General features: G+C 40.6%; 1 protein-coding gene across 1 annotated transcript; it reads left to right on the plus strand.

Moving 5' to 3' along the window:
• The first annotated feature begins 2,003 nt into the window (after positions 1–2,003).
• Positions 2,004–22,084, plus strand: lamb4 (laminin, beta 4). Its single transcript, XM_053426305.1, has 35 exons — positions 2,004–2,031; positions 2,408–2,565; positions 2,964–3,099; positions 4,292–4,365; positions 6,350–6,538; positions 6,623–6,686; positions 6,864–7,078; positions 7,543–7,663; positions 8,015–8,203; positions 8,693–8,848; positions 8,980–9,083; positions 9,407–9,486; positions 9,645–9,828; positions 10,005–10,136; positions 10,262–10,450; positions 11,111–11,223; positions 11,343–11,454; positions 11,798–11,978; positions 12,104–12,247; positions 12,336–12,567; positions 13,496–13,653; positions 13,768–13,992; positions 14,390–14,607; positions 14,869–14,965; positions 15,072–15,441; positions 15,642–15,811; positions 16,087–16,289; positions 16,939–16,988; positions 17,031–17,136; positions 17,523–17,667; positions 17,938–18,145; positions 19,986–20,121; positions 20,204–20,362; positions 20,476–20,629; positions 21,808–22,084. The coding sequence occupies exons 1-35, from the start codon at positions 2,004–2,006 to the stop codon at positions 21,945–21,947; spliced, it is 5,340 nt and encodes a 1,779-aa protein (XP_053282280.1). The 3' UTR covers positions 21,948–22,084.
• The last annotated feature ends 1,060 nt before the right edge of the window (positions 22,085–23,144 follow it).

Genomic DNA, 23,144 nt, shown 5'->3' on the forward strand with positions numbered 1-23,144 from the left:
AATATCATCAGTCCCTTCAGGGGGTAACCAGTTTACTGCTGTTTGAATGGATGATCAGTGAAGAAGAAAGATTTAACCAGAGGATTGGTTGTAAATGTCCTGGTTCAGGATCATTTCAACATTTATTTCGCCGGATTTAATCTAATGTACTTTTGTTTTGTTAAAATGTTTTGATCAGTGTTAGAACACCTGAATTTTAGAATCATTATGATCCTGTTGCCTATAATTGAGCATTTGTTTATACATCAGAAGACTCCGACATGTTTCTAGAGGAGCCCATCATGATCTCTGATTCTCGATCCACCTTCATTATCTACGATCTATGGACGATGAGGCAAAGCGACTCCTGGGAAGAAGTCAAGTCAGTAACATGTATTGATGAGATATTCATTTCTTTGATGTTATAAGGATGGAGAAGAGGAAGGAGAAGCTCCGTGTCAACTGACCGCGACCTTCTAGACCTATAGCAGCAGAACTAAGATCAGGTCAAAGACAAACCTGGACCGGCTCTTACTATAGGCTTTATCATAAAGGAAGGTTTTAAGCCTTCTCTTAAACGTACAGATGGTGAGATGAGTCCACAGGAGAGGAGCTTGAGGCTGAAGCTCTGGCTCCTCCTCTACTTTTAGAGACTTTAGGGAAGCCAGTGTAGCGATGCAAATACTAGAGAAATGTGCTCACTTTCCTTGGGTCTTGTCAGGACACGTGCTGCAGCATTTTTGACAAGCTGCAGATTCACTGCTGGAGCCTGATAATAAGGAATTACAATAATCCAGTCTTGATGTAGCAAAGGCGTGGACTAGTTTTTCTGCATCTTTTTGAGAAAGGACATGTCTGATGTTTTAAATATTACGCAAGTGAAAGAATGAGGTTCTAGAAAATTTGTTTTAAGTGAGAATTAAAGGACAAATCGGGATCGAAGATCACTCCCAAGTTCCTGATGTTTCATTGGAAGCAAGGGCAATGTCATCTAGAGCAGCTTCTTCATTAGATAATGTGTCTCTAAGGTGTTTAGGGCCAAGTATTAGAACCTCTGTTTTATATGAGTTCAATAAGAGAACATTTTCATCCAGGTTTTTATCTCCTTAAAACATGAACTTTAGTTCATTGATTACACTGTTCTAGTTTTTAAGTATAACTGTGTGTCATCCACATAGCAGTGAAAATTTACCGAGTGTGTCCTGATGATGTTTATGAAATAATAATAAAATTGGGCCGAGCACAGAGCCCTGTGGGACACCATGGTTAACTTTGGTGAAAACCAGTTTAAGGCAGTTCCCTAAATTCCAATGAACTGTTCCAGTCTCTGTCATAAAATGTGATGATCAATAGTGTTGAATGCTGCACTGAGATCTGAAAGGACGAGGACAGACACAGACATCTGAAGCTATTAGAAGTTCATTAGTGAATTTAACCAAGACTGTCTTTGCGCTGTGCTGCGTGGCAATACATTCTGTTTGATGAATTAAAATAAAGTATAATTTATTATCTGCGCGCATTTAGGATGATCCATTAAATCTAAATTGAAAGTAATCTGCGATCTTTGTGGGACTTATAAATTCTTCATAGAATGTTTGATTTCTTTGTGGATCAAGTTCTTGGCTGAGATGTGTACGCGTCAGTATTAACCCAAACCCCAAAATATATGTTTCTATCAATTTTTTATCTGCAGTTTTTGAGATAACTTCCAAATCTTGATTGTCTTATATGTATGTTTTAACTTACACATTTGTTTTTACTGTTGGAGGTTCAGATCCATAACTCTAACCCATATTGTTCCTACATCCCTGCTAATGGAGGGTTTTGACACTGTAGGTGCTACAGTCTCATTCTTAAAAGCAGTGGTTGTAGTGACTCTATCCTTAACCCTTCATAGAATGTTGGATTTCTTCTTGGTACACTTCAATTCATGTGCATCATCACGTGTTTCTGAACCTGAGACATGATGAACATGTTTTCTTCTCTTTCAGAATCCATCATTGATCAGAGTCTATCAGAGAAACATGATCAACATGATCTTCATCTTCATCAGTGAGTTTAATTTCATTATCGTCTCATTTATCATAATTCATCCATCCACCAATCCTCACATCCATCCATCATCTATTTCACTTATCATCTTGAAGTGGGTGGTAATTGGAGCAAATTTCAGATGACATTGGGTAAGTGGCGGGGTTAAAACCTGACCAGGTGATCTGTCCATCATACCTGTGATTGTGTTTGACTGTGGGACGAAGAGAAAACACACAAACACAGAACATGTGAACTCAAAAAGGGATTCGAACTGGGAACAGTGCTAGCCACTGCCCCACTTTGTCGCCACTCATTCATAACTACCTTGTAAATTCTTCTTGTTATTATTGTAGAGTTTAAATAAATCTCATTTTGTCTCTAGTTTTTCTTCCAGTGAGTCAGCTCCAGGACCTCCAGGACCTCCAGTGTCCTGGCAGCTCGTGTAGTCCTCAGCTGGGTGACCTGATGGTGGGTCGAGCTGCTCAGCTCTCAGCCTCATCAACCTGTGGTCTGGATGGAGCTCAGAACTACTGCATCATCGGATACTTGGAGGTCAGAAGTCACTGTGGGTCAGGGTTAGGTGATATGATATGATAAACATAATATGACATATACAATACAATAAATAAGGATATTTATATAATAGAATTTGATATATAATGTAAAATAAACACAGTGTCAGTGAAGGACCTGTTTTTTTTCTCTCTGACAGGTTTCTGGCTCATGTTTGAATTTTATTTTGAAACATGTTCAGATCTGTCATTAGATTTTTTTCTCTTCTACCTCTCTCTCTTCGCCCTGAGGAGCATTTCCACTTCTCCTCCTCATTACGACATTATCAACTTTGTCTCTTCTCTTTCACTCCGTCCCTTCTTCTAGAAGTTGATGATGAAGATGACAATAATCATGATGATGATGAAGGTGATGTTGAATATCTTTTCATCCATTAGGAGGAAAAGAAATGTTTCACATGTGACTCACGTCTGCCGTACAATCGCTATAGCAACCCAAACAGCCACCGCATCGAGAACATTATCACAACCTTCGACCTTGAAAGAAAAACAAAATGGTGGCAGTCTGAGAACGGTGAGCTGAGAAATGAGACAAACATCTTGTGACCAGTATGGTGTCATGAGTTAATCAACTTAACCTTTTTTTTTTTTTTTATTTGTTTATGATTTTCACGTTTAGAAACAATTACAATAATTCATCCAATTCTTGTTATTATTATTGCCAGTTAACAAAAAATAGACGAACAAACAGACCCTAGCCAGAATAGAGGTTGTGTATGTTTGAAAAAAATAATAATAGAGATCAGCCCATGGGGGAAGTTCCAAAAAGAGGAGGCCAGGGACATTTGGAAATGAACAGCAGATAAAATTGCGATTTTGGAGGTACCTGAAAAACTGTCCTTAAGGGAGTGAATATTAGTCAACTAGGTGTTGAAAAGATGCAAAAACATCATCCACATATAGGTCCCTCACAGTTTGTGTAGCTAACTTAGCACAGATAGAAAAGGCACTGTTCATTGATGATGAAGGAAAGTTATGATTTGCCTCTAATGGTGCCGTAGAAAGAGTGTCTGTAAGCCAGAATGGCCTCTAAATTTAAATTTTAAGACCACATTTTTTTTCTGTGACTAGAGATCAAAGAAAGAAGAGGTGAGTGCAATAAGGCTTCCACCATAATGGAGGGGCCTCATTATCCTCATATCGAAGCCAATCGTTCAAGTTTCCAATATTTGTTGTCCAATAATAGAACAAAATGTTCCAGCGCCATTCCACCCAGTGCTTTGGAATAAAGAAAATGTTAATCTTACTAGTGTTGATTCTAGCAGCAACAGACAGATTAACGAGGGACCATCGCTCGAAAAACTTGTATAATTTGTCTGAGAAAAGAAAGAAAATTTATCCTGAAGCCTGGTCTGATAAGACAATTGGATCCTAATTACAACTAGAGACGGTTCTAACCAGCCTGTTGACCACCAAAAAGAAATCGATGCTATTGAAAGGACAATTGAAGTCTCCTCCCAAAAACAAGATAATGTAATAACCCTAACCAAGACAAATCCGGCAATTTATTTAGCTTTGGCCCCAACAATGTGTAATATAGTCAAAGCAGTCCAAACTCGTACCAGAAATGACCAGTGGACAGACTTAAGAAATGAATAAAGTTATAGATCCACACATTCCTGCGGACCTACCGTATAACAAGTCCTACATTGTCCGCGTTCCAGGAACGCCACCAACTAAATATTTATTCAAACGTATGTTGGCAGGTGTTCATCATGTCAGTATCCAGTTCAATCTGGAGACCGTGTTCCAGTTCAGCCACCTGGTTCTCACCTTCAAGGTAAACACACACTGACACACACACACTCATCTGATGAGATTGGAGGAGACAGTGATTCCCAGTATCTCTCAGAGACCAGTACCTAGTAAATCTGGTTGATAAAGGTAATGATAAATCTGCCATGAGGCAACAACGGACTTCTTCTCAGGTCACACATGGTACGGTCATCTTGTCAAACATGATTTGATAATAGTGTGGTTGAATATGATTATATCATTTTCCATTACAAAATTCAAATTTAATAAAAAAATGGTCGTCAGAAGAAGGTTCTCTGGAAATATTTTTACATTTTTAATGTCTCTGCCAGAACAAGATCAAGTGTGTGAATTAAAAAGTGAGTGGGTTTTTCACATGTTGGTTCTATTAATGGAGCGACACTTGTGAGCTAGTTAAGGCAGCCAATCATGTGACAAACCTCAGTCTCCACAATCATCTATAGTACACAGTGTTGCTGCCAGTTGCTCTACTTCCCCAGCATCCAGCTGTAGGGGGGTTAGAAGTGGTTGCTTTCATACCCATCATATCTATGTGATCATATCTGGGAGAGTGACTAAGTCAAAGCCTAGACATCAAACCCTAACCCTAATCTGTTCTACTATTGCAATACACATTTTAAAGTGAGGTGTCTGACTGAAGTCAATTAAATGCTGAACTGAGGCTGTCTTCAGCTAAATTTACATCGAGGTTTAAATCACAGACTATAATGATTTTATCTGTCCTGAAATCGAGCTCAGAAAGAAATTCAGAGAAATCAGATAAAACTTCAGAGTAAAGAGCAGGCGGACGATATGATAGGTAGATGAACTGGTTTGTGTGATTTCAGGCTTGGATGTTTGAGGCTGATTATACAATTTTTAAATGAGTTTTACCTTTCAGTCGAGGGTTGATGGATAAGTCAGATTTAGAGATTGCTGCAACCCCCCAACTCCGCCTGTGCTTCGAGGAATATGAGTATTAATATGGGTGGGGGGGAGGGGGGGCAACGCTTAATTTAAATCTACATATTCACCATTCCGCACCCAGGTTTCTGTTAGACATAGTAAATCGATCTGGTTATCAGTAATCAGATCTTTATTAAATAGGGATTTTGGATTGAGTGAGCTGATATTTATTAATCTGCATTTATAGTTCTATTGTTTGTTAATGATATATTGGTTGTGGTCACTTTTATTAGGTTCGAAATTTGCTACTCCTCTATATTAATTTAGTTGGTCTGGGGCCAGACACAGTTACTATAGGAGAGTGTGAGGTATATTGTGAGGGTGACTGCTCTAAGAGAAGCCCAGAGAAGCGTATAACTGCAACTCTGCGTCCTGGTCTCAACTCTGGATTGTCACGGTGTGGACTGTCTAATAAACCTTGTCATATTTCTAGATAGGAGAGCTGCTCCATCCAAAGTTGGATGAATGAAGTCTCTCCTAATCAGACCAGTTTTTACCAAAAAGTTCGCCAATCATTTACGAAGCCCACATTGTTATTTGGACACGACAACTACAGCCAGTGCTGAAAGGTGACGTGTGGCTGTACATGTCGCTCACTGGTCATATTAGGCACGGGTCCAGAGAAAATTACGGAGCACGACATTATCTTTAGCAGATACTGAATATATATATATCCCCTTAGCGAGCAGTTTTAAATATGACTATGTCACCCGCTCTGGCTGGTTTCTCAGAATAGAGTCGCCAATAACCACAGGCCGTTCCTCAGCGGGTGTGTAGCTGTTTGAGGAAAATCAATTGGAAACTGTTGAGCTCGAGCTCAGCACCTGTTCTTGTGTTAGTAGGATTTGTCCATATCAGCCACTTCTATCTGCGTTGTCTTGATATTAATGGCCTTGATCTCCTCCTTTGGCCAAGTTGTTATACCAGCCAGGTATCTGCCCATTCCCATATTCTTGCTCAAGATCCTGGTGATGTAGATCAGTATACATAAATATTTATATAAGTGTGTGTCAGTGATATTTCTTCCTCTTGTCTCTCTGCAGAGTTTCCGTCCAGCAGCCATGTTGGTTGAGAGATCGAAGGATTTTGGACAAACGTGGAAGGTTTTTCGTTATTTTGCAGAAGACTGTTCACTTCATTTCCCTTCAGTGTCCAATGAGGCGGCTGACAGTATTGATGACATCATATGTGACAGTAGATACTCTGGATCGGAACCGTCCACCAATGGAGAGGTGACACACTCATTATTTATAAAAAACACATACACTGTGTGTGAGGTCAAATTTAGAAGATGTTTTCTTTTCTTTTTCCACTAGGTGGTGCTGAAAGCGCTGGATCCAATATTTGAAATACGAAACCCTTATGCACCAAATATCCAAGGTGATGGTTTGTGACAGAGAATGTTGGATGTCTGTTATTAATAAAAGTCAAAACTTTATAACCAGCATTAACATTTGTGTAAATACAATAAAAATAGATAAATATATAATATGTTTGCTTTGGACGTATGAAAAGAGCATATGTCGACATTCAACTGTTTTTATTCATCATCCTCAGATCTGATCACTCTGACTAATATCCGGGTGAACTTCACTCGTCTCTTCACGCTCGGTGACACTCTGCTGAGTCGAAGACGCAGGAACCCTCTGAATAAATATTACTATGCTCTTTACAACATGGTCGTCCGAGGAAGCTGCTTCTGTAATGGACACGCCAGCAGGTGCACACCTGTGGACGGACGACATGGGGATGTCTTCACTCAAACTGGCATGGTACACCAGCTCAAGCTGTTTCAGGCATGAACTTTAGTCCGCACGTGTTCCTGAGATGTTCTGGAAGTTGCTCTGCATGATCTGCCCTGGCTCCACCCCTCGCCTGAATGTTCCCCACATTTTCCTGTTGTGAACTTGTCTGACCAAGAAAATCTCCTGCTGCTGCTTTACAAGAGAAACACTGTCTACACAACATTAGTCCAGACAACCCTAGCCCTGAAAACAGCTTCAGTGACATCAACATTTCATTTTAATATTGGATCACAAATCAATCATTTCCAACTGGGGCAAGGGGAGAAACAGGTAACCTGGATGTGAAAAAAATAGCCTTAATAACCCTAACCCTAAAGAATAAAATAAAAGATGGGTCCAGATGATTTCATCACATTTCTTTCTTTAAACTGTTTGAACAAATGATCGCATTGTGAGTTTTCAGGTGATTCCAGATGTTCTGTACTCTACAGGTTCATGGTCGTTGTGTTTGTCAACACAACACAGCTGGAAACAACTGTGAGAGATGTCAGGACTTTCACCACGACTCCCCCTGGAGGCCAGGAGGAGGAGACACAGCTGGCATCTGCGGGAGTAGGTTGAATGGATCTTTCTGTTGAAAACATTAAGCACATTTCAAATTAAATTTTTTGTACGATAGTTTATACAAATCTTACTAATTGGATCAATAAGTTATATTGTTTTTAAATCAGACAAGGTTTTGTGAATCCTATGAAGCTATAGCTTTTATCTAATTTTTGGAGTTTTTTATATACATTTAATTTTACTTTTCAAACAACCCGGCATTACTATTACTATAAACAGGATTCATATGAAAAAGAAGTTCATTTTGGGTAACTTCTAATCAGCGAGTTCATTCTTGTTTGTTGTTTGGAATAAAAACATTTCATCATTTTCACTAATTTGTGTTTCATGTCCTCTCAGGATGTAACTGTCATGGTCACTCAGACTCTTGTCACTTCGATGACATTCGTTTTGAGGCGACAGGTGGAATTAGCGGTGGCGTGTGTGACGACTGCCGCCATGACAGGATGGGTCCTCACTGTGAACAGTGTCGACCTTTTCTATTTCAGGATCCTCAGAGAGCAGTGGACGACCCTCAAGCCTGCATACGTAAGCTTCCACTGCTTTCTTTCATTGGGATCAAACAAGTTCCACTTTCTCCATCATTTGTTCTTAAATCGAAAAGTTGAAATTGAAAGTAAATAAATTGAGGATATTTGTAATATTATCAAATCTGAGTGAAAGCTAAACCCTGCTCTTGTTTTAAGACAATGAGTCACAAGTAAAGTAATGTAAAGTGAAACAGTATTTACGAAGCTAAACTTTCATCAAGGAGAAGATATTAAAAGAGCAATAAATGACATTTAAGCAACATTACAACAAGATAGATAGATGGATAGATGGAAGCCCAACGCTATCCCTTCAGCAGAGACTTGAAACCCTCTGACCTGGTTGCCCTGTCTCCCTGGTGCACAGTGTGTCAGCCAGTGTTTCAGGTCTGTTTAAGGTCAGAGTTAAAGGGTCAGATGACATCATCACATGATTAACGAGATGATGTCATCTGACAGGATGATGTAACAACCACTTCCTGTGTTTCAGCTTGTGACTGTGATGCAGCAGGAGCTCATGGCGGCGGCCTCTGTGAAGCTCGGACTGGTCAATGTCTCTGTAAAGAGAACGTGGAGGGTCGGCGCTGCGAGCTCTGCAAACATGGCTTCTTCGGCCTGAGGCCGGACGACCCGGCCGGGTGTCAGGGTAGATACCTTCAACTGACGTGTTCATAAACAAAGAGAGCTGTAGCTCAATCTACATGATGTGTGTGTGTGTGTGTCTGTGTGTGTGTGTGTGTGTGTGTGTGTGTGTGTGTGTGTGTGTGTGTGTTTCAGTCTGCAGGTGTCATGCTTTGGGAAGTGTTGGGTCATGTGATCAGCTGACAGGAAGGTGTGAATGTGACAGTTCGGCGAGCGGCCCGCTGTGTGATCGATGTCCGGTAAGTTTCATCTTAAAGTTTTACCTCTGACAGAAACTTTCTTTTCAGATCAACTTAATTAATGAAGAAAACACAGGAGCAGCTCAGACACAGTTAAAGGTTCAAGTTCACGTTGTACGTTGCCTCCTACGGGAGCACATTCTGGGAAGTAGGAACCTAACCCTATGTCTTTAATTATAATTAGTGCATTGTAGTAATAATGACATCAAAATAATTATATCTTATAAAGAATTAAAAAGTACTTAAAAAACTTGTAATGGTTATGTTTGTGATACTTTAACGAGAGATATTACTTACGATTTTTGTGTTGCTGTCCTGTTCAGGAAGGTTTCTGGGGTTTAGGAAACTCAGCGGTCAGATGTTCGCCATGTGACTGTGATGTCGGAGGAGCTCAAAGCATCATGTACGTTCTGTTTTATACTTATTTCAAATGTTCAGTTTTGTCACCAGCTGTCACAAGGTGTCATCATCTCAGACTCATCAAACAGCTGAAATTGACTTATGATCCATTTGAATTCATCTTATGTGAATCAGTCCATAGACGTCTCCCTGTCTTCTCAGGTGTTCTCCAGAAGATGGACAGTGTAGCTGTTTACGAAACATGATAGGTCGACGCTGCTCTGACCCCGCCCCTGGTTTCTTCCTACCTTCACTTGACTACTTCCTGTATGAGGCAGAGCTCGCAGCTCCACTTCCTGGAGGAAGCGGTTCTTCCACTGATGCCTCATCATCTTCTTCTTCTCTGGTGATTGCAACAAATAATGTTAATTTTATAAATTTTTCACTGTATTTTCTGTAGTTTTATTGTGTATTTTTCATTTATTTCTATGTATTTTGTATATGGTAATTCTGTATTTTTTACATGAAGTATTCTTGCATATTTTATATGTATTTTACATGTAGTATTTCTGTGTTTTGCAGTTGAATCCGGGTGTGTTACCTGAGTGTGAGAAATACTACAGAGAGAAAGGTTTTGACTTGAAAATCACCAACGGACGAGTGGCTGTGGTTCAGAGGACTTGTCGACTCAGCCGCAGGAGGAGACAGGGGCAGGTGAGTTGTCTGATGTTATACTTTGTACTGACTAGGCTGATTTCTCAGCCAATCAGATTGTCTCTTTAATTCAACAAATCCTAACCCCTTACCCTTTCCACTGATTCTTTCTTTGGGTCCTGCAGTCAACCAGCATCCCTCTGGACCCAAATCATGCCCTGCAGATTATCCCCCGTCAGAGGACACGTGATCAGCCAGTCACCTGGACAGGCCTGGGATTGGTCAGGGTGTTAGAGGGGGCTGGGCTTCGATTCACTGTGGATAACCTTCAATCATCAATGGGTTACCAATTAGTGATTCGCTATGAAACAGAGGTTAGAAGAACCTTCAGGGTATTTCCAGTTCTAGTTCAGGCTCTGGTTGTGCTTCAGGTTGTGTTTGTGGTTCTAGTTCACGTTGTTCAGTTCAGGTTGTGTTTGTGGTTCTAGTTCACGTTGTTCAGTTCAGGTTGTGGTTGTTGTTGGTAAGTTACTCAGACTAAACTCTGAAAACAAGGTTTTGATTCTCATCCCTCTGGACCTGAGCTTTTTTGATTCGATTGGACCACAACATCCTTATCACTAATCTTGAGAAGTTGGTCTGTCCGACAGAGTCCTGATCAGAACGTACATTAAAGGGAGAACCAGACTCAGGGTTAGGGTTAGACCCAGAAGCGAAGAGAGACACAGACTATGGGAGGAAAAAGACACATAGTTAGTGACATGTAAATAAATTAATGTGGGGGGGGGGCAGAGAGAAGAGGTTGAATACATTTTACCATGTTTTTGTTTGTATCTATATTGTATGTAAAACTGCATTCCTTAAATAAAAGGTGCTTTACAAATAAATTGTACTATTATAATGATTATTAATATAAATATTCATATTTATAATATTTTTTGTTTAATGTATATTAAATGTAGCATATATGTAAAATAATGATGATTTTTTTCCTGCTTCTTTACTTAAATGTTTTTTCCTGATCTTCCTCTGAGGCTCTGTCTGATTGGCTGGCTTCAGTTAGCATCATCATGATGTCACCAGGTGACGGTGGCTGCAGTAACAACCCAACAGGAAGTGAAACTCTGATTCTTCCTGGAAACTCCAGGTAAGTTGACTTTGGACAGGCTGCAGAAAAGTCACATGACCATTCAGGTCACATATGCAGAAAAAATTGTAAATGTCTGTTTATCTATTTGCTTACTGTTTGTTTTTGTTTGTCTCCAGAGGACGTGGTCTGGATTCTTCCGTGTGCCTGAATGCAGGAGGTCGTTACTTTGTTGACGTCGTGTTTAACAAACAGTCTGGACCTGATGGATCTCACATCCTCATTGACTCGGTGAGGAGAACTTCCTGAGCTCAAATAAACTTCTGCTATAACAGCAATGGACCAATCAGAGGTCAGAATCAGTGTGTTTGGTGTGAACTACTGGCTGAGGTCAGGCTGGAGTCCAAACAGTCTCATGAGGACTCTAAAATGTTTTCTTCTGAATGGGGGGGTTAGGGTTACAAGTTACTTCAAATTGGAAATATCTACCGTCCATGTTGCACACATTTGTTCCAGATGGTAGTGTTAATAATTTGTTTTTATTTATGCTTTCACTAACACACCACAGAACACTCCTTATTTGTGTGAATCTACGTTTCAATAAACCCTGAATCTGATTCTGATGTGTTTTCAGATTGGTCTGATTCCGAGAATAGAGTCCGTCCAGAACTTCTGCTCTCAAAGTGACCTTGAATCTTTCCGCCACTTTCGTTGCATCGGATTGGCTGCTGAGCTCCAACCACATGATTCACTCCCAGAAGTCTGTGAGGCACTGATCAAGAGCATGTCAGCACGAATCCACAACGGAGCTGTTCGTAAGTGGTGCAACACGTTGGTAGTTGTTTACAAACATTCAACAATGTGGAAGAGATTTTTCTTCATCATTTAAAAACATAAAAATGATCTGTTGTGAATTTATCTCTATTTCATCTGTCGCCAGCTTGCAGGTGTAACGTCATAGGCTCTCTAGGGCCATCTTGCAGTAAACTAGGGGGCTTCTGTGAATGTAAACCCAATGTGATGGGCCGTTGCTGTGATACCTGTGCACCAATGACATTTGAATTGGGACTCGACGGCTGCAAATGTAAGAAAGTCTCATATTTAGAGAATCTGAGGTTTCTAAAATGAGATGCGACAAGATGACTGATTTTGTTCTATGTTGTCGTTTGCAGCGTGTGGGTGTGACACTCGTGGTTCAGTGTCGCAGCTGTGTGATCAGGTCAGAGGTCAGTGTGCATGTCAGCCAGCCGCGACGGGGCGACGTTGCAATCACTGCCACAAAGGATTCTGGGGTTTCCCCTCATGTCGACCCTGTGAATGTAACAATCTCTCTGAGACGTGTGATGAAGAGACCGGGGAGTGTGTGAACTGCAGAGAACACGCCACCGGGTGGCACTGTGACAGGTCGCACACATTCATCCAGCACTTTACTAAGAACATCTGTAAACCTGCTTCATGCAATCGACCAATCACCAAATCAAGTGCAGGCTGAATAGAGTAGAAAGGTGTATATTATAAACAATATATTGAAATCTAGTGACCGGCAGATCCTGTGATTCCCATTATTTTCATACTCATTTATTCAGTGACACGTTGATTATCATCCCATCATTGGTTAAAGGTCATCAGTCAAAACAACTTTGTTTTATTAACAGTGACTCCTCCCTCTAAATTGACAATGGACCAAATCAAAACCACATAACAGAGCCACCAGTTCTCCAGCCTGGACTGGACTAGATAGATTGGAATGTCATAGACTGGACTAGACTGGACTGGGCTGAAGTAAACTGTGGGAAGTGGAACAGACTTGACTGTCCCGACCTGGACTGAACTAGGCTATACTAAAGTGAACTGGACCAGACTGGATAGAGGTGAAGTATTGTGAACTGGACTCTACTGGCATCTGTTGAACTTGTGTCCTGGGAGAGGATCCTCACATGTGACTGAGCTTCATCCACTGATCACTAAGTTTCTCTGTAGTTTGACTCTTGTTGAGTTAAGAACAGAGGAAGTTGCTCCTGGTTAACATCCATGAGACAAATAACATGTAATTAATTGATCGATTGATTGAAGTGAAGTGGAACAGACTTGACTAGACTGGACCTGGACTGAAGTGAACTACACAGGACAGTCACACGTGTAGAATGTGACACTGACTAGTGACGACATCACTGTCTGTAGATCAGTTTGCAGTTTAAATGTGTGTTTTCACTGTATTGTTTATATGTTCTTACTGAGTGTATGTCAGAGTTCACCATTTTAAATGTGTTCGCAGGTTTATGAATCAGAAACACAGAGATATGAAATTATGACGCCTTTGTTACTGATGCAGATGTGTGGAGGGTTACTATGGAGACCCCGTCTCCAGACAGCCCTGTCAGCCCTGCCTCTGCCCAGATGTTAAGAACAGTGGACCATTCTTTGCCACTTCCTGCCAATATGACCCACAATCCCTCAGTCTGACCTGCATCTGCCAGGAGGGGCATACAGGTAGGAGCTGGGTGTTTCAAGGAAGCTCCGTCCACCTGCTACACACGAGACAACACGTGACACGCAACACTGTTAAACCTTTTTAATTGATGAATGAAATAAAAACACTTTCAGGTTCACGATGCAACAGATGCAGCCCTGGTTTCTATGGAGACCTGACGTTGCCAGGTGCCCGTTGTGCAGAGTGTCCGTGCAACAACAACATCGACCTGGACGACGGCAACGCCTGTGACAGCCGGACCGGTGTGTGTCTGTCCTGCCAACACAACACGGTGGGACCACACTGCCAGAGCTGCAAACTGGGCTACTATGGAAACGCTCTGGTCCAAGACTGCAAAGGTACAGATAGAGAGTATATTATTAGTATTAGTAGTAGTATTGTTATTATTATTATTATTATTGTTATTGTTATTATTATTAGTATTATCATCATCATCATCATCATCATCATTATTATTATTATATTATCATCATCATCATCATACTGTAGCCTCTCCTCGAATCAAGATATTGAATCCATCCCTCAATACTCTCAGTCCGGCCTCCCTGCTTGAAACTGTCAAAGTTTTCAGGTCAATTGAGTTCAATTGTATTTGTATGGTAACATTATCTAACCCTCAACATGTTAGAGTTGTGATATACAGCATTAAAAAGAAAATGGAGAGAAAAAGAACAATCTGACTACTTCCACATGGATGATATCCCTTATGTATTGAATCTATTGTGTATTTCCCAGAATGCTCCTGTGACCGGCGTGGGACGGAGGTGACCCGTTGCCCTCTGGGGAGTTCTTGTTTCTGTGATCCAAGCACAGGACAATGTCCGTGCAGGACGGGTGTCGTGGGAGTCCTCTGTGACCAGTGTGAGGACGGATACTGGAACCTGGACGGACCGTCAGGATGTCAGCCCTGCAGCTGTGATCCTGTCAACTCCTTCTCCAACATCTGCAACAAGGTCAGACCTCAAACTAAGAAATAATCCAAATATCCACAGTTTCTACTCTGATGTCATTCTTTTTATTTTAGCTCACGCTGCAGAACAGACACAAGATTCTCAGGGTCATTGATTGAAATATGTTCTTCAAATGAATGATTGATTCTCAGTGAGCAACAAATAGCAGTTTATTTGGTATTTACAATAAACAACAAGAGAGAGACACATTAATACACATAAATACAATATCTAAGGTCATAAATAATCATGTGATGTGTTCAGGTGATGGGACAGTGTCCATGTCATCCTGAGTTTGGAGGGAGACAATGTGACGAATGTGGAGAAAATCATTTTGGGAATCCAGACCTGCAGTGTATCTGTAAGGGAGAACAAACTCACACACACACACACACACACACACACACACACACACACACATTTTATCCAACAACTGTGGATTTTATTTCATCCCTTCCTGTTCTCAGCTTGCGACTGTAACCTGGAGGGAACCGAGCGTCCATCATGTGACCCTGAAACCGGGGAGTGTATCTGTCGAACTGGAGTCACCGGGATCTTCTGTGATGAGTGCGCCCTCGGCTACAGCTCGGCATTTCCAGCGTGCGAGGAGTGCCATCCGTGCACCGCTGTCTGGGCTGAAAGTGTCACGGATGTCCATCGGGCAGCACAGAGGATGAGAACCTTCATCCCTCGCCAAGGCAAAGACCAGCGGCCTGGAGAGAGTCAGCCCCGGCACCAGATGCTGCAGATGCACTCCAAGCTCGACAGCCTCACCAATCTGACAGGACTGTCATCGCAGAAGTTGGAGAAGGTGGAAAAACTTTGTGTGAGGATTGGGTGAGTTCCTTACTCTCCTCACATGTTTGTTCTGAAATGAGGATGTTTCATCTGTTTTACAGATTTCTTCCTCAATGTTTAAATGAGTCGTTGTTTCATGAGAAAACTTCAGACTTCTTATGACGCTGGACGTCTGAGCGCCATCTCTCCCTAAAATATTGAAGATAATGAAAAATTTGTAAATGTTTTCTGTCTCACAGGAAGTTCAAAGATGCCGTTGATCCAAACATGATCCTGATCGATCCGTCTCCTCTTCTCGACACCGAAATGGAAAACATTCGTCAGGAGTTTAAGAAGCTGCTGAAAAGTGTGAAGGAAAATGTGATGGAGCTCCCAGATGAAGAAGAAGAAGAAGAAGAAGATGTGGACGGTACAGAAATCTGAGTTTTCTCTGATTCACTTTTGAAATGCAAACATTCATCGTAGACTCAGAACTGACAGAAGCTGATTGATGGATGGATTAAACCTGCTGAGCTGATTATATCCTGTGACTGTTGAAGTAACATTTTCCTCTATGACATGAACATAATTCAATCTCTAATGTTTAATTTATTAAATTTGATTTCACTTTAAACCAAGCTGACCAGAATTCAGTAAAAGGTAACATTTTCACTTAATAAGATTTTCTTCTTTGATTTGTTGCAGCGCTGCTGGACGAGATCCAGAAGATTCTGACACGTTTCAAGTTGGATGAGAAAAGAGTTCAAAGTGCAACCGAAGCTTTAGACGACTCCCTGGACGTCAGACAGGAAGTGAAACACAAACTGAGCGTGTGCGGAAGCAAAGGAGACGTGACACCAGTGGAGAAGAAGATCACAGAGCTCAGCGTGGTCAACCTCAACCGACAGGTGAGTTAATACCTGCACAGTCACATGACCATGATGTGCCACCATGACGTCATCCAAATATAAAATGATTTCATAAAGGGGGTGTCAGGCTTTTTCCTTTAACATAATGTTTTATAGAAACTCTTAATATTATTTTAGATTCAAGGGATGTTTTTAGTTTCATTTATTTTGTGAGACTATAAATGTAAATACATTTTAGTCAGGACCCCTTTAAGCGTCTGCATAATTTACACCTGGTGGTATGGCTCTGTTCTGGGACCTCCCTGCAAGAACCCCAAAGGGAACCGACCAGTGCGTTATCAGTGACCACAGAAATGATGCTGAATGAGCTAAACACAGAATAAAAGGGGGAGCAGGGATTGAGGTGGGTTATAATAAGGTGCCTTGTTTGAGCTTTGCCAATGAATGCCTGAAAGGAAATCAGCTGATGTAGCTGTCAGCTGAGCTTGAATTCCTGTCTTAACTAACGCTGTGCTCAATTTATTCACTATACAATTCATTTATTATACACTCATTAACATATACATTTGTTTATTATTGGATAGATTGATGGACGATGGAAGGGTTCATATTTTGATGATTTCAGGTGATTGATGACATCAGGTAATGTTTTTATGGCCTTGAAGCAGCTTGTTGTGGTCTGATTCAGATCTGTGGAAGACCAGGTCTGGACAACTGTTCTGGATGTGGTGGAGCTCTGTGTGTTCTGGCTTCAGGAAGAAGGAAATGTGGAGGTTCAAGCTGTGACGGAGTTGTACCCATCAGTCACCACGCTTCAGAACGATCAGAGAGAGCGAAGGAACAACTCCTGTCACTGCCATCGAGACTTGAGGAGTCCAAGAACACGGTAGGTTCACACTGAGACCACTGCTGATGTTCTGGTGCTGGTGCTGCTTCTCATCCTGAGACCGAATCAGTTGAGCATGTTTTTAATTTAATTCAGAGAATAACTAAGTTAAAAACATCTCATGATGTTCCAACTGATGTTATTGATTAACACGTTCATGGTTAGGCACAGCTGCTCAAACTGAATTAGATTCAGTCTAATCCCAGAGTCCTGTAATGGATCCTTGTCCTGATCCCTTTGAACAACACAGTTTGAAAGTGTATCTGCTTGTTAATGGATCTCAATGCTGAACTGAAACATGAAACTATGAGGAAGTTTACCAGCTACACACAGGACTATGCTTCTTCACTGAGATCAGTGTTGTTCAACTCTTTGTTCTGGGTCAGATGAACAGTTTGAAACAGTCGGCTCAGGACTCCAAAGAACAGGCTCAGAATCAGCACGAGCGGATCAACGAACAACTCGACACCTTTGAAAGAGAGAAGAACAAAACCAGGGAGCTGATCCAGCAAACCAAAGACTACCTGTTGGGTCAGTATGCTACTCTATAACTGGGGTTGCATTCATCAAGTCCTCTTGTATCAAAGGTTCCTCTTGTATTAATGAACATTTTTATAGAATTGTGAAGTTTTATGATGATAGCTAAGACAAGGAGTTTGTAAAGCAGCTGTTTCTTTTGAACAGATGAGAAAATGATGTTAAGACACAGTGTTGAAATGAGCCCTGCAGGACCCACACCTGCTGATACGGTGCAACAGAGGAAACAACTGAAGAAACTCTGTTTATCATGTTTTCCAACAGATGAGATGGTTCCTATTGAAGACATCGAGAAAATGGCCAGAGCTGTTCTGAACATCCAGCTGCCACGATCACCTGCTCAGATCAGATCCATGATCAATGAAATCAATAATCTGCTCTCAAACAGCGCACATGTCCAGGATGAGCTGAAGAAGCTGGAGGAGCCTGGGAGGAGAACCAAGGACCTGCTGCAGAAAGCTCAGGAAGTCATGTCAGTGTTAGCAAACATCTGAACTACTGTCGAACTGTCAAACTATTAAATAGTTAACTAACTTTTAACTTTTAATAAAACATTAAACTAATTTAAAAGAGAAACTTTACTTCAAATATTAAACTTTAAGATATTAAACTTTTAACTATTAAAGTTAAAAAATATTAAACCGATTATAACATGAAATATTAATTTAAACACAAGACTTAATTTAAAGCAACGATATGTAACAGTAACTACCTGTGTTGAAATGGGAGCTGCAGTTGAATCCATGTGGTCAGTGGTATTTGTTCTGGAAGTTTCCTGGCAGCTGGTTAGAACTCTGTCAGCAGCTGAAGGTTTTAATGTCGACTTGAAGCATCAAGAGACCAGGAGGTGAAACAACACACAAACACTAACAGAGCATCATGCAACTGTCTCCACCCAGTCTGAAGACGTCTCCCACAGCCTCCCAGTATATCTCCCTCACCCTGCCTCACCCGTCCCAGCAGCACATGAAGGTCCCTCTCTCTGTATCATGGAGCTGTTTGCATCCTATTGGACAGTTCAGTGTAAAGTGTGTGTTCATGAATCACATTGTGTCCTCACGTCCGGTGAGACACACAAAGAGTCGGTGTCTCTGTCTGGAGCCTCTGAGTTCGACCTGAACGTCCCTGAGTGAAGACACAATGTCCTGCTGGTCCTTTATCTCTAACCTGACCTGGGATCTGCTCAGAGAGAGAAGGAGGATCTGTGGAACCAGACAGGCTCTGTTCTCCTGTACAGAGAGAATATACACTATACATAATACATAGAGACATATACTGTAATGTGTGAGGATGGTCAAAAATCTTCAACAGACGCTACATGCTAAGCTAAGCCCATTATCACAAAAACAACAAAAAAACTCAAAAAATACACAACACTGGTTTCTACCCAGTCTCTGACAAAATGTTGATGAATTTAACGTATGGATCATTTGATGTTTATTTTAGATTAACTTCAGAGCTCACTGTGGTTTCTTGATGCAAACGTCAGTTATGAAGTTTTCTGCTACTGACGATGAAGAGGATGGAGAAGAAGAGTGGTATATAGAGGAGGAAGAAACCTGTTGCCAAGGCTCTTCTGGTGTGACTGATGGCAGGAACACTATGTTACATTACATATCATTTGGCTGACGCTTTTGTCCAAAGTGACTTACATTTTTAGTACACTCAACATTTATGAGTCATTTAGGGGTTCAGTATTTTGCCAAGGACACTTCGGCATGCAGATGGGGAAGAGTGGGAATTGAACTGGCAACCTTCTTATTAGAGAACGCACACTCTACCCCCTAGGCCACACCGCCCACATACGTTGGAATGACAGCATTATCCAGTATGAGTTGGGATGATTTAATATTCCAGCTGTATGTTGGTCTCTGCATATGAATAAAGTACTTGATTGTTGAAAGTACTGTGAATACCCGTCCTACAAGTAGCCGGGTGGTAAATTAGTTCAAGTGAGTGAACCTTTGTCTTTGTATGTGCCACTCCACAATACAAATTTACAATAATTATAACTTTATTATTAATTAAAACATGTATTGTTGGAGGAGCATGTATGTTTCTCATATCATTTTAAGACTAAATATATTTCATATAATTTTGCTGCAAAACTCTAATCCTAATGAAAGCTGCAGACATCTTCCTTCTCACCTCTTATTGTGAAACAAGAGGTTGTTTCCTGGACCATGAATCTCATTGCTGTGTTTCTATTTGTCCGTGTGTTGTGTTCTTTGTTGGTCTGATGTCTGGCGCAGTCGTGCTCTGAGATCTCAGTATAAAATCCTTGTGTTCTCATACTGTGTTGTTGTGTTCAGGGAGAGGACAAAGGACATGGATTGGACAGAGATCAGCAGAGACATTTATGAAGCTGAGAGAGCTCAGGACAAAGCCAACAATGACCTGGAAACAGCCAACAGAGACAGAGACACGACCCAAGCTCAAGTGCAAAATGTAAACACACATATGGTCTCAAATATCTGTCGTTTCATTTTGGTCTTTAAACAAGTGTTGAAAATATTTTGTCACGTTTCAGATTCAAGAAAAATTGAACAAGCTGGAGACGAATCTGATGAATAATCGACCTGAAAATCTGAGAAACCAAATTGAAGCCCTGAAGAGGAAAACAGAACAAAACAGAGCGTTGACCCAAGAGGCTCAGGAGGCTGCTCAGTCAGCCAATAATACGACAATAGTACGACAACACACACACACACACATACAGGAGGCTGCAGAGTCAATGTTTACTCCTACTAAGATATCAGGGTTTTTAACATGACAATATGACTTGATCTTCTTGTTTCACAGAATCTGGACAATGTGATGGAATCTTTTGAGGTTTTGAAGCAAAGAACCTCGAATCACTCGGCTCAGGGTGAAGCTGGAGAACGACTGAAGAAGATTATAGAGGAGGTGGAGAACTTGAAAACACAAATGGAGGACAGACTCAGACTTATACAAGGTAGTACTTTACTTGTAGGGCAGTAATATCAGTATAACTTAAGTTATGACTACAGCTATGGATCAATGAGACCGAACAATGACTCACAGTCGTCACCTTGGATGAAGAAGAGCTTTGACTTAGACTTTAGAGCAGTGGTCGATCTCCGAACTCTCTGGACTCACAGGCTGCAGTTGCACAGCAGATTAGTTGTGTGCCTGTTGTCTGTGGTTCACAGGTTGTCTGTGGTTCACAGGTCGTCTGTGGTTCACAGGTTGTCTGTGGTTCACAGGTCGTCTGTGGTTCACAGGTTGTCTGTGGTTCACACGCGCTGTGTCCGCTACCGGCGGCGGAGTTGCTGGTTTGTCTCCTGCATTTCCTTCAAGTCGGTTTATGAACTCAACTAAATGTCAGGACTCTACATTATGAAGACGAGCATCTTCTGGTCTGTCGATAACAATCAAAGCCCCGTTAGAACAAATGAACGAATTCACAGAGTGAAACTTTGGAGTGCTTTTACTTTGAAACAGGTTCAGGAAGTGTTGTAGAAGTGTTTGTGACATAGAGAGATAATTATCTCTCAACTGAGCTTTAAGGTTTATCTGTTGAGATTGTGTCACAAAAATGCATTTTTACATGTTCAAAGCACTTTCTTTATGCGTTTCAAAATAAAAGCACTCGGAATCCATTCTTTTGTTTAAACATTTTTTTTTATTTAGAAATATTTGCAGGAGTGGAAGATGCACGGCTTCATACTGTATAGTACTTGTATTTATTTGAGTACACAGGAGTACTTTTATACAAGGTTATATTCAAATTTATGACTATTTTCTAGGAAAAGCCTATGTAAAAACTAGGGCTGTCAAATTATTAAAATGTTAATCACCATTTCTATGTATTTTGTTATGGGAACGGAAAGATAAATGACATAAACTGATAAATACATTTAACATTTGTTTTTTTATTGATTACAAGTCCAAATTAGTTATTAACATGCAGCGACTCATGCAACAAATGTCCGTGTTAATTAATCTTAATTTTGACAGCCATACTATATATATATGTAGATGTTAAAATATGGGGTGTTAAAATATTTAAACTGTGTGTGTGTGTTGTGTGTTGTGTGTCTCTGTGTGTTGTGTGTATGGGTTTGTGTGTGTTTGTGTCTGTGTGTATTTGTTTGTCTGTTGCGTTTTCAGGTGTGGAGCAGAGGATCCTGCAGTTGATCCGAAGAAAAGAAAACAAATCTGCTGAAGTTTCTCAGATGTTGGAAACAGTTGAATCTTTACGACAGGAAATCTCCAAACGAGCTGAAGTTTACGCCTCCTGTACTTCATAAATATATCACAATATTAAATACTGAATTACAGCTGTGCTTCATGGATACTATGAGAATAATTCATACTGTAATCAACCTGTACCTCATAAATACTACAGAATACTAGATGTTAGCAATTGTCTCACTTTAATCTTCAACACCTTTTTTAAAAGAGATTTGTTTGTTTGTTTTCTGTTTGTTTTCTGAAATGTAACCAGAAACATTTAAAGACACATTTTTAATAAAACTGACAAGAACATGTCTCTGCAGGTCATCACACGTTCACAGTGATTACCCATAATACACCGGGACACACACAAAACTTTCCCTTTGTAGTTGCAGGTGAGGTTTAATGGTGGGGGGAAGTGTGTTTGTGTGAGTGTGTGTTAGGAGTTCGACCCCCCACCTGAACATCTGTAGCTACAGTGTGTGTGTGTGTGTGTGTGTGTCTGTGTCCGGGGGGTTAGGAATGTCTTTGTCTGAAGAGTCTTGGGGGAGGATGTGACGTGAGGACTCTGTCTTAACTTATAACTTTTCACTAGTAACGTTTTAATTGTAACTTTCTGACACACCAACAAGTTTCAAAACACAATTTAAAGCCCAAAGTACGTGAACAGATTCTTTAACCACACAAATACTGATCATAACGAAACTAAAGGATCATGAACCAGTTGTTGTTTCTGTCTTTATCCAAGATGTCGAAGATTTAGATTCCCCCCCCCCATCAGCTGAGACAAACTCCAAACTCTGAGAGAGAGACACACACACACACACACACACACACACACACACACACACACAAAGACAGTAAAGTAACTTTTACAGAAACCGGAAAAGAGGTCAGTTTTTTCCAAATAAAAGCGACAAACTTGTGTTTCACAAATATAATTGTATTTGTTTCCTTTGTTTGTCAACAGAGTTTTAAAAAACAGATAAACATTTTGTTATATTTAATTTGAATTTAATTAGATTATATAAAAACATATTTGTGAATAAGAAAACAAAAATAAAGTAAAGAATTATATATCATAATGCGGCTGTTTGTTTTTCAAAATTAAGTATTTCCCCTTTAATTTACACGTTGCTTTTATTCATATGTCCTATAAATATCAATTTGTTCTAAGTTTTATATTCTAAATGGGTCGATTTCCTCTTTTATACTAAAAAAGTTTTAGCTGTTCATGTCCCGAAGCGTTTTATTTTGAAAGGTCGCCGGGG

The sequence above is a fragment of the Pleuronectes platessa genome, chromosome 7, assembly GCF_947347685.1.
Source record: "Pleuronectes platessa chromosome 7, fPlePla1.1, whole genome shotgun sequence".
NCBI classification, from domain to species: Eukaryota; Metazoa; Chordata; class Actinopteri; order Pleuronectiformes; family Pleuronectidae; genus Pleuronectes; species Pleuronectes platessa.

Excerpts from the sequence above, each read along its gene's own strand:
- lamb4 (XM_053426305.1), top strand. The coding sequence starts at position 2,004 with ATGATCAACATGATCTTCATCTTCATCA. Across the intron at positions 7,079-7,542 it reads TCTTCACTCAAACTGGCATG|GTTCATGGTCGTTGTGTTTG; the intron begins GTACACCAGCTC and ends TGTACTCTACAG. Across the intron at positions 13,654-13,767 it reads CTGCCAGGAGGGGCATACAG|GTTCACGATGCAACAGATGC; the intron begins GTAGGAGCTGGG and ends AAACACTTTCAG.